This window comes from Podarcis liolepis (assembly GCF_965112155.1).
Source record: "Podarcis liolepis genome assembly, chromosome: 8".
NCBI lineage: Eukaryota > Metazoa > Chordata > Lepidosauria > Squamata > Lacertidae > Podarcis > Podarcis liolepis.
The window spans coordinates 48,886,494-48,900,312 of record NC_139560.1 but is presented as its reverse complement, the minus strand read 5'-3'; the positions used below and the strand labels follow the sequence as shown (position 1 = coordinate 48,900,312).

The window sequence follows — 13,819 nt, the reverse complement described above, 5'->3', positions numbered from 1 at the left end:
GTGGCTATTTTAACTTTAACTGCTTTATTATCAGTATCATTGTTGTTGTTGTTGTCATCGTCGTCGTCATCATCATCATCAGATTTCATTGGTCAACCAAATACAGGTTATAGCCAAAAACAAACAAACAAAAAACAGACAGCTCTCAAAAACCTATTATGGGAACATTATAATGCACATCACAGATATATCAAAATGGCAGGAAAGTGTGGAAGACTCAGGGCACAAGACAGGACTCTTGGGCTTTCCTGAGCTGAGAAGCTTTTATTGCAAATACCTTTTACCAGTTTCAAAGTTCTCACTTGTTTATCCTTCAAAAAAGCAAGTAGAAATCTAGAAGGTTTATTTATTGTCATATCCATACCATTTTGTTTCATACTATTTGTATATTTCTCTAGTTCCTCTTTGTATTTGTTGATGTAATGATCTTAGAGATTCAGAATTTCTGGATTATGGGTTAGTTTATGTCCTTTCCTTATGATATCCAATATACAGTAAGAGCTTTATTTTTCTGTTTAGATTTTCTTTGTTGTTTGATTGTATTCAGTAGGAGGACCCCTCTCATATATGCTTTAGCTGCATCCTGTATAGTTGGCCACTCTTCTTCTGAAGTAATGTTATGTTGAAAGTATATTTCCAGATGTTGTTTTCCAGTTTCTCTTATTTCTCCATCTCACAAAATTAGGTTATGCAATCTTTATAATTTATTAGTTTGATTCTCTTGTAATTGTAAAGTGATAGCTTTATTTGGTTGTATGGCCTCTTTTAATGTTAAGGTGTTCAAAGGATCTATTACATCTCAAGGTTTATTTAATATTTTAGCTGTTTTTTTGCCCCATTTCAATACCTTCTGTTGTAGGTATTCAAGGGTATACAGTACTGGTACCTTTTTTCTAAAAGCACAGAGTCTAGTATATGATTATAGTGTTGTACTGGGGTCTGGAAGACCACAGAACAAATCCCCATTCACTCATGAAACTTACCAGGTGACCTTGATCTACGTACTGCCTTTCATCTCATTCCAGAACAATTATTTTGTTTACCTCAGAAACTACACATGGGAATCATAAACAGTAAAGACAGGCCGAACAGTAAAGTTGAAGTCCCAATTTTAAGTGACACACATACCTCTTCCCCTTTTTGCTGCATATATTTCAGCTTCTGCTGTCTTCCAAGGATGGGAAACCTGAGATCTTGCTGTGGTGCCACCATCCCTGACCATTGGTCTTGCTGGCAACATTCGGAAGACCACAGGTTTCCCCATCCCTGTTTTAGTAGTTAGAATTTATATCATGTTGGAAAATCTTCTTAAAGATCCATTGTAATATTGGAATGGAAGAATATGAGACTAGGTTGGCCGCCTCATAGCTGCCTAAGGGGTACTTCTCACTCAGCCGTTGCCAAAGAAATTTCTGTGCATAATGCATTACTCTCCATTAAAATACCTGCTTCTAGGTTGTAATCACACCACCAGCATTTCTATATGCACTAAGTCTAATAACCTTCTCTGCTAGAATTCTCTGTCACTTCTATGAGGTAATAAACTCATTGGAAGTCTGAGGTAATGAATATCAATGTTAAAAAAATGTCACAGGACATTGTCAGATGTGTGCGCAGTTGACATTTTGTAAGCTTTTACAAAAGGATCTCACTGTGATGACAGCAGATGTTTAACAACTTAATTTACTATCACGGCTAGGTCAAAATGAATTTAGGCAACATTTAAAATAGCTCCCATAAGGTTTGGAGTTAAAGGAGTTTCCTTGGTATTACCTACTTTTATATCAGGATCTCTTCTCTCTTTTGTGGGAAATGAAAAGTGTTAAAAATCAGAGCTATGTAACACGTATCTTCCTACCACACTACTATAGTGAACAGTCTTTTTAATTCCTTAGGCTGCTGCTTAGGGAACCTGCTCATCATTTTCCTTGCTGCCCCTTTCTCAAGACTTTTCTGATTAGAAGAAATGATTCTACTAAATTATTTAGTTCAGCCTATGAAAGAAGCTCTAATTATTTGCTGCTTAAAAGATAAGCTACATAAGTGCCTGGGTGATTAATGCTGACATGCCATAGTGGAAAGCTGCAGTCTATGTGAATAAATAATGTGCGTTTTTGCTTCTTTGGCCTTAAGCTTAATAATTCAGGAATAATGTCACATTATTTTTTTCTATTACAAGCTAATAACTTTGACCTTTGAGATGGCAACAGCTGGTGGGTCAGTTGTTCACACCAAGAATTCAGAAAATCAGGCTGTACATGTGGCAAGTTGGCAATGATATCTGAGGTCACAACTGCATTTTCTTCAGCAGCTGTGATCAAAGAAAGGCCTGCCAGCTCTTGGCATTTTGAATCACACTGCACTATACATTTAAAGCAGTATCATACCACTTTTTTAATAATAATAATAATAATAATAATAATAATAATAATAATAATAATAATAGTAATAGTAATATAATATATTATAACAACATGAAACAAAAACCATTATATCCAGGCAACCTTGCTTCTCATGCAGAAAAAGTAAACATATGAAACAAAAACAAAAAAGACAAGAAGCTGACATATGAAGAGGGTGGAGTGACAACATAACAGAAACTCTATAGTACCATGAATAAATTAAAATGAAAAATAACATTATTTACACATTCATTCCAGAACTGTAAAAGCAAGGCCCACCTCTCAATGAATTTGTTTTCTTATTATGTATTCCATTGCTTTCATAGGTAAGCTTTCTCATTAAGATAGTTTGGCAAGTTTTCCATAACCAGCCAGTTATGGTAGGATCTTTATTTCTCCATTTTTGTGCAATACACTTGTCTCACTGTTGTTAGCAGTGTAGTAACCAGGCATAAATCAGTATTAATGACTTCTGAATGAACGATCAAAAGGAGAGTTATTTAGGGTTTGTTGGGAGATCATAGCCTGTACAAGAGATTTCCAGTTGGAGCAGCAGCCCAAAATGATTATCTGCAAAACTTCAGTTGTATGTGAAAATGCTCAATCTTCATACACATCACACACAGCCACAACAACCCAACAACATCTAACTATTATCTACATCAGGTTTGTAAAGAGAAAATAAAAATAAAACTTATTGGAGGTGAGAAATGATATAACAAAAAAGCAAAGGGAAGTATCATACTGAAAACCTACACCAGTCTATTTATTTGTTTCTATCTAAGCTTCTGCTCAGTCCTTCAGTTTGTAATTCGCCAGCACAATTGCACCCAGTGGACATCAAGCTTTCATAAAGCTGAGACAGAAGTTACCTTAAATCTTTTGCAGAACATATCAATGTTGCAGAACATATCAATCATATTAACAAAGAAAATATATTTGTTGAAACAGAAAAATAACGCTGTCATAATTAAAACGTGAAAGCCCACATGCTTTTAAAGATCTTGGGCGACATATTTGATACTGTTGTGCTCAAGGATTTGACCGCAGGGAACATAACGTTACATTAATGTGGGTTTCAGATCTTTTGAAGCACTTTCCTTATGCATTTGGCTCCTTCTCTTCTTTTCTTTTCTGGCTCCTTGGGTTCAGCCGGCCTCTTGTATCAGTCATTCCTGCAGTTATGTAAGCAGTTTACTTGACAACCCATGGCAAGCTGCTTATCCTGACACACCTTACTATTTCAGGATGGCTAAGGACTAATCCGATGGCTTGGCTGTGTGCACTGATTTCAGAGAGCAAACATCGCTTCTGGGAGTCATTAACTAGTTATGTGTGCCTAGTTATGTGTGACTCTTTCTCTCATTTTCTCTCTTTCTCTCTCTTAAGGAAGATTGATTATGAATATTCAAAGAAGCCCTAGGCTGCACTCCTTATAATCTGTTTTCCCATTTGTATCTTTCTATATAGGAAAAAGAGAGCTTATGTTTCTGGGATATCAGCTTCATCTTTTTTTAACCTGAGGAAATAAAGAAATGAAATTACATCTCCTGGCCCAATGCATTGGAGTTAATTGCAGAGGAGTGATTTCACCACTGCAACTAGTTCTTTCTCTTTATCTGATTGACTATTTATGTAACAAAATGTATACACCTCAATTGTATCAAAACCTCCAGCAGATAACAATATCTATCAAAAAGACTGCACTATCCAAGGTGCTTATTTCATAATTCTCATCTGAGTTAGAATTATCAAATTACTACTGAAATTCATCAGCTGAATCAACCCGTTTCTTTTGAGATTTGGGTTTGAAAAGACTGGAAATATCTAATGGAATCGATCCTTTCTCACTTATCAAACCATCTGAGACATCTCTGGCTGTAAGATTAACAAAGTTTTCCAGTACACATTGAGATACTACTGTATTGCTGATTGGGAACATAGTGTACAGCATCATCCCTTGAGCTCAAAAAATCAAAAGAAACGTTGGTATCACAATTAAAGAATTATATGTGTGCCTATTCACAAAAAAGACACAGAAACTGTAAGTTAGGGCACCTCTCTTAGCGTCTGCACCAACTTAGCGCTAAAGATGATCTACAGTCTTCTTGTGTTTCCTTGCAATGTAGCCTCTATACACCACATTTCCCCTTTCTCTTTCAGCCCTTATTGTCTTCCTCTTTATGTTGTCCCTAACAATTAAAAAATGTGGAATACTTGACTAGGGTGCCAAGAGGCACTGAAGGGCAAATACTCAGGAGCCCCCTTTTAAGTGTTCAGAAGTTCTGATGTGGCCTCTGGGAATGCAATAGGAGGCACAGTTGAAAAATGGCTCAAGATCACACAGCACTAGTCATCCTTGCGTTGTCCTAACTGCCCATAAATGCTTTCAGAGCAAAGATACTTGTAAGAAAAGCAAACGTCTGCCAATTCTTACCTGGTACGATACAAGAATGTGTTAAATCTGGCTTTTAAGTCTGGCTTTTAAATTTTGTCTGTTTTGATAGATGGTATCAGCATATGCTCATGATCAAACACTAAATATCAAAGGAAACATAAAAAAAGAAACTGCCACCCTAGTGAACTAGATTTTTTCTTTCTTTTGCAAACAGCAAAGAACACTCCCAACATAGTTCTTCATACTCTACAAGTTCAGCTTTTTTGGGGGAGGGGGATGTACATGTCCATTTGTTCATATTCAAATTTTTCTATCTTGTTAAGGATGTTTGCTAGCATTCATGTAATAGATGGGAAACAGGTTTAGGAATATCAAGCTTCAAACAAACACCAGCATTTTGTAAATACTGAGGAATTTATTTCCACACCACATGGTCTCAAACAGACTCTTAAAACAAGGCCAGTTACAATTTAGTATGCCCAGAGTTCTCAGTGCTTTCCCTCAAACAAGGGAAGTTTTCAATAAACACTGTACATAGTCAGTTGAACTGTTTGAACAATTATTTAAAAATCTTTTTTTGTACAATCAATGCAAGAATACCAACATTAAAAGTACAGTACAGATAAATTCACAACAATATAACAGGGAAAGAAATTGAGACACGGATGTGACAGTGAGAGTACAGTAGCAGTGTGTACATGCACTAAAGTGCTAGGAACCTAATGACATGCAAATCTTTTGTGTGTGTGTGTATCGTACAGCTCACTTCATTAAGACTGTCTGAGGTCCCCCCCGCCCTTTTCTAAACATTTCATTCCATATTCCCTGCATTCCCCTCTAGTTTATTTAAGACAACTCTAGTCAACTAGTTCAATGGCTTTTTCACTACTTAAAAGTTACGGCTTCAGACATGCTAAAGCACCTCTATGAATTTTCTTTTTCAAACTGATAACCAACATAATTAACTTAAAATTCTAATTTTAAAAACAAAAAAAGAGAACCAGAACAAAACCCAAACCTTAACGGTGCTAATATAACAGAAGGCAGTCAGTAGTCAGAGAGCGGGAAAGAGAGAACACATTCAGTTTCCCTTGAAACATAATTCATGTTTTATTTAAAACCTTATCTTTATCTGCATATCTTTTAGATCCTAATATACTGTGTGTAGAAAAGATGGAGGCAAAAATAGTTTTCTGAGCTATGAAAAAAATAAGTTATTACAGGCACATTAACTGTTTCATTCTAGAAACATCTGTTTCTCAGGTACACAAAGCAGCTGCATTCTAGAACATTCTTTAACCTCTGCAACTTGAGCTCTCCTCACTGACAGAGACTGGCCATGGTAATGGTGCTACTATGCAAAAGACAGTGAATTATTCTGTGATAATTCATGCAGGCTTGCATCACTGGTTTGGGTTCTCCAACGGCAGTTCCATGCTTCCATATTCCTCCCCAGTTAACTGAGATAGTGAGGCAGTAGGGGAATGTGAGGCCCATCGGGAAGGTGGGCGTCGATTCGCTGGTCTCTCTGGTCGGGAGAAGCAGGATTCTAAGGATGGAGCAAGTGCGGAACAAGGTAGTTCCTTTTTTGTGAAAAAATGGAGAGGAACAAAATTACCAATTTATATATCACACAATGAAAGAAAGCTAAATCCAAAATCTAAGCATATGTAATTTGGCAAGGAAACCAAAGCAGCAAAAAAACACATTTTTTGTACACAGCTCTTAAATTCTTGACTTTTGCCTGTAACCAATGAAGCAAAATATGAAAGGATGAGGCAAGCATTTAAGTGAACTGATGTCTCTGACCAACATTCACTGACTAGAATTTTGGAAGAAAATAACTGAGATGGCAACTAGAGGAGGCCCAAACAGAGTCCTGCCAGTCTCCTATAATACAAGGCTGGGGGGGGGGGACGAATTTCCAACCCACCCCATTTTTAATACCAGTTTTATCCCAGTGAGGTTTACTTCTGATATTGGAGTCACCTCAAAGGTTACTTAACAACAACAAAGTGCTCCCAGGAAGAAGGCTGGTTGAATAGGGGAGATTTTTAACACCTCATCTTGTCTACTCATGCTGCTATTCAAATTGTACCTTCCCAATGAGCTAGAGAGATTTGGACCTGATTCTACACAAAATTCTCTTGCTGTCACATGCAGTCTGGCTCAAAATGTTCACATTCAGAAGAAGTCTACTGTTTAAATATGTTCATAATTATAAACACTGGCTGTAGGCATAACTAAAATACTTGATGTGAGGCAGTTCCATCGTGTGACGTGCCCCCAAGTATCTTTAATACGTTTTCAGTGACGCTGGATGTTACATTTGCTAGTGAGAGGACAATTGGTCAGGTTTGTTCAAGTAATATTCTCTATAAAATTATGATATAATCATCAACTGAAGAACTCTCAGAATAGAAAGCATGATTTCCTCTCAGTGTACTTGGATTTAAAAATAATTTGGACCAAAAAGCAATGGTAGGCAATTGCTAAACAATATTACTGACTTAAAACTGACCTTTATAACTGAACTGAAAGTAGTAAAACAGACAAGCAGCTCCAGCTAACACCGGTCACTGATATCTATTTACTTGAAGTAAAAAAATGAAAATCACCCCCCAACCTCTGGCTCCACAGTTCTTAATTGGAGCACCCCTCCCCCTTTTGTAATTGCACAAAGAGATCGATCAATCCAAGTAGAAGGAAAGAGTGCCACTTTTAGAAATCAGTCACATGAGGTACTACTTCAGGATGCTTCAAGGCCTTGTCAGCCTTGTCCACAGCCCAAATCAATCTGCAACCCAGGACTACTGAAGGAGAAAAGTTAAAGACCGGAAAAGTAAACTTAATGCAAGGCCTGGTTGCATTTGGAGTACACAGCCTTTAACTGTGATGTTTCACACTGACAGTTTATTTATATTTTAGGACTGATGATGGCAGCTAGTAATTACAGACTTTCCTACAGAATGGAGAATTTTGCGTACAATTTGTACAGAGGTGTAAACTTGCCAAAGCACATAATCAGGTTTCCACTGTGTACCTTTAAGAATCTAAAAACAAAAAGTGCTAAGATTATCAACACATAGAAGAAAAAGGTCCACAATGAGGGTGTAAATCACTAAACAGGTGAGAGAGTGATATGTAAGCTATACAAAAATCCAAATCAAAATGTACCCTGGCAATATACAAAGCTGGAAGTTATATACCACATAGTAAGAGTTATGGAATAAGTTACTGAATAAGAGCCAAAGACACATGTTAAATGGAGTGAGAGATTTACCACACCATGCTATAAAAATGGAACAAAGGCAGTAAAAGACAGGAGGATGCTGAGCCTGGTAACATGATATAAAGCAGACATTGACAGTTAAGTATTTTGCTCCACAATCCCTAGTCATGTAACTCAGAAGTAAGTCCCACAGAATTCAGGGGGGACTTACTCTCAGGTAATTGTGTACAGGATGGTTGCTTCAGAAAAGCAAGGGCAGAAGAGACAGAAACAGACTGAAACAGGATGCACAAAACACAATGTCATGGAATGAAGAGAGGTTGCACTCGTGTTACTGTCTTCAAGCTACCCTTGAAAAAGCCCTTTCCCTATGGAAGGAAAGGACCACAACACTTTATGGGGGAGGGTGCCTTGAAACTGAATAAAGAGGTGGTATTCATTGGATACATATTCTGTATGTATCGGGCCTCTAGCAAGTGCCGAATCTCTTTAGCTCCAGCGCTAGAGACAAAATGTTACCCTTCAAGATCCCATTAAATTGAGAATTCCTAGCATTTTAAATCAGCAATAGAGCCTTTGTACTGGAAAGCTATCAAGAAACATCCAGTAATAAGGTGAAGAATACATTCATGCCAATTGGAAAGAAATTATAAGTCTCCATCTTGTTAAAATATGGTACAATACTAAAACCATGCCCAGCGTCTACCATAAGAAAAGATGGACTGAGACTATGTTTTTCTAGATGTAATTATATGCGCAGCTCAGTTGAATTTTGGTTACTCTGACTTATTCTTGCTAAATACATGGCCACATTTATTAATTTATTTCAATGATGTTACTCCTATTTCAGACAACTTTCTATTGCAGCTTTAAGAGAAAGGCAGAATTAGGCCCACATTTATTTCTGAACTCCAATATGTAGAACACGCCATTTATAGCTGCTTTCAGTGAATAAAGGACTGGCAGGTTTTGTTTTGCCATACATGGTTATGTTTAAGTCTACTGCTTAGAGTGTCTATAATATGAGATGGGATAAGTAAGATGCTTCAGTGCAACCACTTACTAGTAATGGACAGCACTGGCCTGGTTCACACATAATCCTAAATGCAAATATGCCTCAGTGTGAACAAGCAAATGGGCAGACCCTCAGAGTGGAGATCACAACTGCTTGGCTCCTCTCTAGCTGTTTTGTTGCTGTGCAAAGCTAATCTGTGGTTTGAATAAAACCAGACTTTCTGTTGTTGCTTGGTCAAAGCAATGCAATTTACGCAAGCAACAACATTTCAACATTTGTCCCGTTTCCATTTGCTTCTTTCACAACACATTTCATCCCACAGGGGAAGCCCACCTTTCTCCCACAGTTGCTATGCCTTTGGCAGGCATAATAGCAAGTGGCTTGAACTGACCCAGTAATCTATCTCGCTCTTCCTATATGCTTTGTTATTTTGAAGTGTTGCATGCTTATTTAGGTCGCAATGCTAAACGTCTTTACTAGGGTAAAACTCCCACTGAAGTTAATGAGATGATGAACTCAGTGAGATATAAAAATGCATAGGATTGTGCCGATACTCAATTTGTGTCTCTTTTTTCTTTTTCTTAAAGCAGGACACATTTTAAAACAGATGAAAAGCTGTGAGGGGGAAAACTCATGCCATCATCACTTCCAGCCAATCAGTGCTGTGCACAGCCAACTTTTGCTGCAAACACAGAGAATGGTTTTTCATGTGTTTGTGCCTGCAGAGAAGTTTGCATGTCTTGAACATGTAATGAATGTGCACTCCCAGGAGCCCTGCCTCTCAAACTATGTATGTTCAAATACATCTGTAGGACAGACTCGTTCAGTGAGGCAACCATCTCACCTTGCGAAGCTTTCTTCCCATTTCCTTTCCATCTGAGAGAAAAGGAATGACTCACCATGCAATGAAAACTTTTGCAATGACAACGCTATCATGCTGCAATGGCAAATTCTGTATTTATGAAAGTCTGAACGCAACATTAGTCTCGAAACTAGGTATGTAGAGATTCTTTCCATTTTACTCCCAGCCTTCTGTGGGGCTTTTACTGACCTTATCCTGTGGATTGGTCTTCAGCTGCCACAGTACAAGCAATGGAGCATGTTGCTGCATCTAAAGCATGACCCTAACAAGGCAGCTGCCTCTGCCCTATTTATCTGGAAACTGAAGAATTATATTAACAGGTGCAATAAATGGTGGAGAACGAAAGAACAACAAGTAAAAATACCTTCAAAACTGCACTGTGGGCAGAATCCTATATAGCTAGCAAAGCTGCGTTAAAACTAATTTGGTTCAACTTAGTTCCATGGAATGGACCTGGTTGAAGAGGAAACATGCTGGTTTGAGAGTGTTCATGACAGTGACTAATGAATAATATTTGGTGGGAAATGTTTTAGAGGACAGAGCTATATGACTCAAAAGCTTCATTCTCTATTTGGAATCCACTGTCAGCTCATGCCAGTGACAGGGAATGCTGCTGTTTCTTCGGTTTATACTTCTACACCAAGTAAAAGTTGTTGTTTTAAGTAAAGAATTTTGGAAACAAAGGTAGAAAGGACTTACAGCAGTGAGGCAGGCAGGGTTAGGGTCCCCAGGGGGCAGTTAGTAAGACAGTTTGGTTCTGGACATAGACAGACAGAGGGGAAAAAAGAGGAAGTAGGTTGGAAAGAATATTTAAACCAGAGAAATGTAGTCAGCATTGAAGAGCTCTCCATATTTCACTGCTAACATTTATTATGCCATAACTGGAGAGGCTATGTGAAAGATGCAAGTAAACTGCTAACATCACACTGAGAAAGCAAATGGGAGACACCCCCAATATTTGCATTGTCTTTACATGAGGGTATGGCATTAAAGACTATATCTGATTGGTAAGCATGTATTCCACTTGTTCCAAATGTATTCCAAAGTCCGAATAAGTTTTGAAATTAGAAAGTTTCTGTCTATTTTTTTTAAAGGCAAGGAATGGGTTCATATAGCAAGAATCGGAAAGACTGGGTGACAAATCACATCTAGTGGATATGAATTTGCTGTTTTGTCTTTGCCTTTAAGGAAGGGGAGAAAAAGCAGAAGCAAAAAAAGAGAAAGCATTCTGATACCATCTGTTCTAGCGCTGGAAACGGTTGTCAGCAGAGAGGGCAGTATGCAGCGAGGGCCACGCAATTAGGAACAGAATATGAAGCATGACACAGCACAGCAGCTACAGTAGCTCTCTTGCCAAACAATGTGGTCTGCCGGACTTTCTTCAGGAGCTCTTCTCTTTCCCAGCTTCTTGAATAACAGAACTATGGCGAATGTATGCAAAGTTCTTGGCAGCTCAAGGAAAAACCAGACATTTTGTTTTTATTGTGACCTGAAGAAGTTTCTTGTATATAGATGCCATGACTTCCTAATCAGATAGACGTTTGGCAGAGGTAGGGTCAGGGCAGATGTAGAGGGCATTTCGAAAACAACATTTTGAGGATACAAAACTTATCATATTGCCCTGGGACAGAGCAATATATATATATATATACATATATGAAAAACACCACCAGTGTGTATTTAACATGTGTATACATAATACACATATGCATGTGAATGCACACAAATATTCTATATTTTAGCAAGTATCACAGAAGGCATCCTAAATGGAAAATTTGAAGAAAACAATTGTAAGAAGCACAAATGAAATAGCAACAAGCTTCTAACTGGCATTCCATGCAGGTATTCAAAAATCAGTGTTGCATTATTCCTGCACAGCAGAAATAAATTATTCTTTCAGTATGAGCAGATTGGCTAATTTGGAACAGATATGTAAGGCACCCCCACTGCCAGAATCAAGAAAGGAGCAATACTGACAGGATGCTTTACTTCACATGGCATGCCATTTTAAGTTCAGCCCAGCCACCAAACGAGCAAAAATGCATTTGGTAATCTGAATAGAAGCCATTAGGAAGTAACTTCCTAAACTGACTTGCTCTAAGTGATTATTCCATAAACTTTTCATCGGGCTATCACATTTTAAACGCCCATCCTTTGGACTTGAGCCTTTCAAAGTTCACCATCCCACATATTTGTGGAGCATTACTCAGGGTGCTTCTAGAAAAGCATTTGCTGTGGGAGTGGTTCTCTTCCTGCATACATTTTTGCAGCGTCCCCACAATGTCACCGCCTTAAAAATGCCAGCCAGTATCCTCACTCCCCAAATTAATTTGGATTTACCGTTTTTGAGGAAAATTCAGTAAGTTTAAAAAATAATAATTGTTTACAACACATTTACAATATTAAGACCTGTCTGGAAGCACCCTCAACGAGACTTGTATCTTTTTGTGGAACTATGGAAGTGAGTTCAAAAAATATCAAAGCAACGGAAGTCCGTTCCTGTGAAGTAACTGCCATTGTGAAAAGATGATATAACAAGAGTAGTAACACACCACACAATGGCAATATTTCTTTTCCCCTGTATGTGACATTTGGTTATAAAAGTTGCCCACACAACATGTTTGCCTTTATGTAACACTTCTTAATTATTACTTTATGTTAAGAGATTATAAAATGTGTATATTTAAGGTTAACTTCAGTTACTAGTTTTGGAAATTGTAGTGCAATTCTATACATGTCTACTTAGAGTTCAGTGGAGCTTACTCCCAAGTAGGTACGTACAGGATTGCAAATGCAAATACTGCACTTATTCAAGAATAACAAGAGTTACCATAACATGCCCCTAAGTGAATTCATTGCTGAACTGGAATTTAAACCTTGACCCAAGACAACTTGTATCCATAAGACCATACTTGATCATCAATAAACCTTTCATAATCCTCTTTATACATAATTTTCACATAGGAGAAAAACCATACAACCTTGGGTGAAAATCACATCTATTGTGCTGCTCTGCTTTCAAATACATGTAATCCAAGGTGCAACCCTCACATAGTTTTCAAACATGATGGCACAGGTGAACTATCCAGAAAAATATTAACATCTGGAGCAGCTCAAGGAGCAATACAGCAATGTTGCAGGATACTTATGAAGATTATAGAATACCTAGGGGTTCAAAGATGTAGTAGGAAGATATTTGCTGGGATGCATTATGGACAGTGTATCCTTCCGTAAATCTTCTAAGACCAAAGAAAGAGGCCCTGCTGAAAGTTTCCTCCATCCCAAAAGTAAATTTGTGGGCAAATTTGTTGTAGTCAGTAGCTTCCAAAGCTGTGTCTGGAATTCATCACTAGCTGACCTCCAGAGTGCTACCACCTTCCAGACTTTCAGAAAGGCTCTGAAAACCTATTTGTCTCAGGAGGCTTTGGATCACAAAATTGGCTAGTTTCAAAGCAATTGTGCATGGATACTCGAGTGTGGCAAATAGTGCCTTTTGTGTATATGAAATCTCCAGTTCCTAAAACAAACTTTCTATGTTCTACTGCATTCAGCAGAACTTACTTTTGATAAATAAACTTGCTTAAAATTGTACTGACATCCATTAAAAATTGTCATGGTGTTACTGTATGAAATACAAGTTAATTAATATTTTAAATTATACCGCATATGAAAACTGCTGTGTTATCTTTCAGATATATTACAATGAAACACTCCTCGATATGATCATCTTATGGCTTGATCCATCATCATGGTGCATTCATTTAAAGACCCATTGCTACTTATATCTCTATTATATACAAATGCCATGTTCCCCCCCACAAATGTGTGTGAAGCATAGAAAAGTGTTGCATTAAAGTTCTTCCAAAATGCAGTCTCAAAGAAGCATACATTATACAGTCAATTCCCTTTT

At 37.7% G+C, this 13,819-nt stretch overlaps 1 protein-coding gene and 2 long non-coding RNA genes across 13 annotated transcripts in view; 2 read left to right on the top strand and 1 right to left on the bottom strand.

The window, feature by feature from the left end:
* LOC310714005 overlaps positions 1 to 13,819 on the top strand; it is a 206,989-nt gene that overhangs the window by 59,130 nt on the left and 134,040 nt on the right. The gene's annotated exons all lie outside the window — the stretch shown is intronic.
* MTCL1 (microtubule crosslinking factor 1) overlaps positions 5,196 to 13,819 on the bottom strand; it is a 101,764-nt gene continuing 93,140 nt past the window's right edge. For 9 of the 11 annotated variants that reach the window (XM_083518462.1, XM_083518466.1, XM_083518470.1 and 6 more), the window contains one exon: positions 5,196 to 6,383. In XM_083518462.1, coding sequence (XP_083374588.1) covers positions 6,204 to 6,383 — 180 coding nt within the window. In that variant the 3' untranslated portion in view covers positions 5,196 to 6,203. Of the gene's footprint in view, positions 6,384 to 10,608; positions 10,667 to 13,819 lie in introns of all 11 variants that reach the window. The other 2 variants (XM_083518461.1, XM_083518468.1) reach the window with 2 other exon arrangements.
* LOC310714011 lies at positions 7,322 to 13,506 on the top strand. Its single transcript, XR_014529513.1, has 2 exons — positions 7,322 to 10,043; positions 11,098 to 13,506. It is a non-coding gene; the product is annotated as an uncharacterized lncRNA (long non-coding RNA).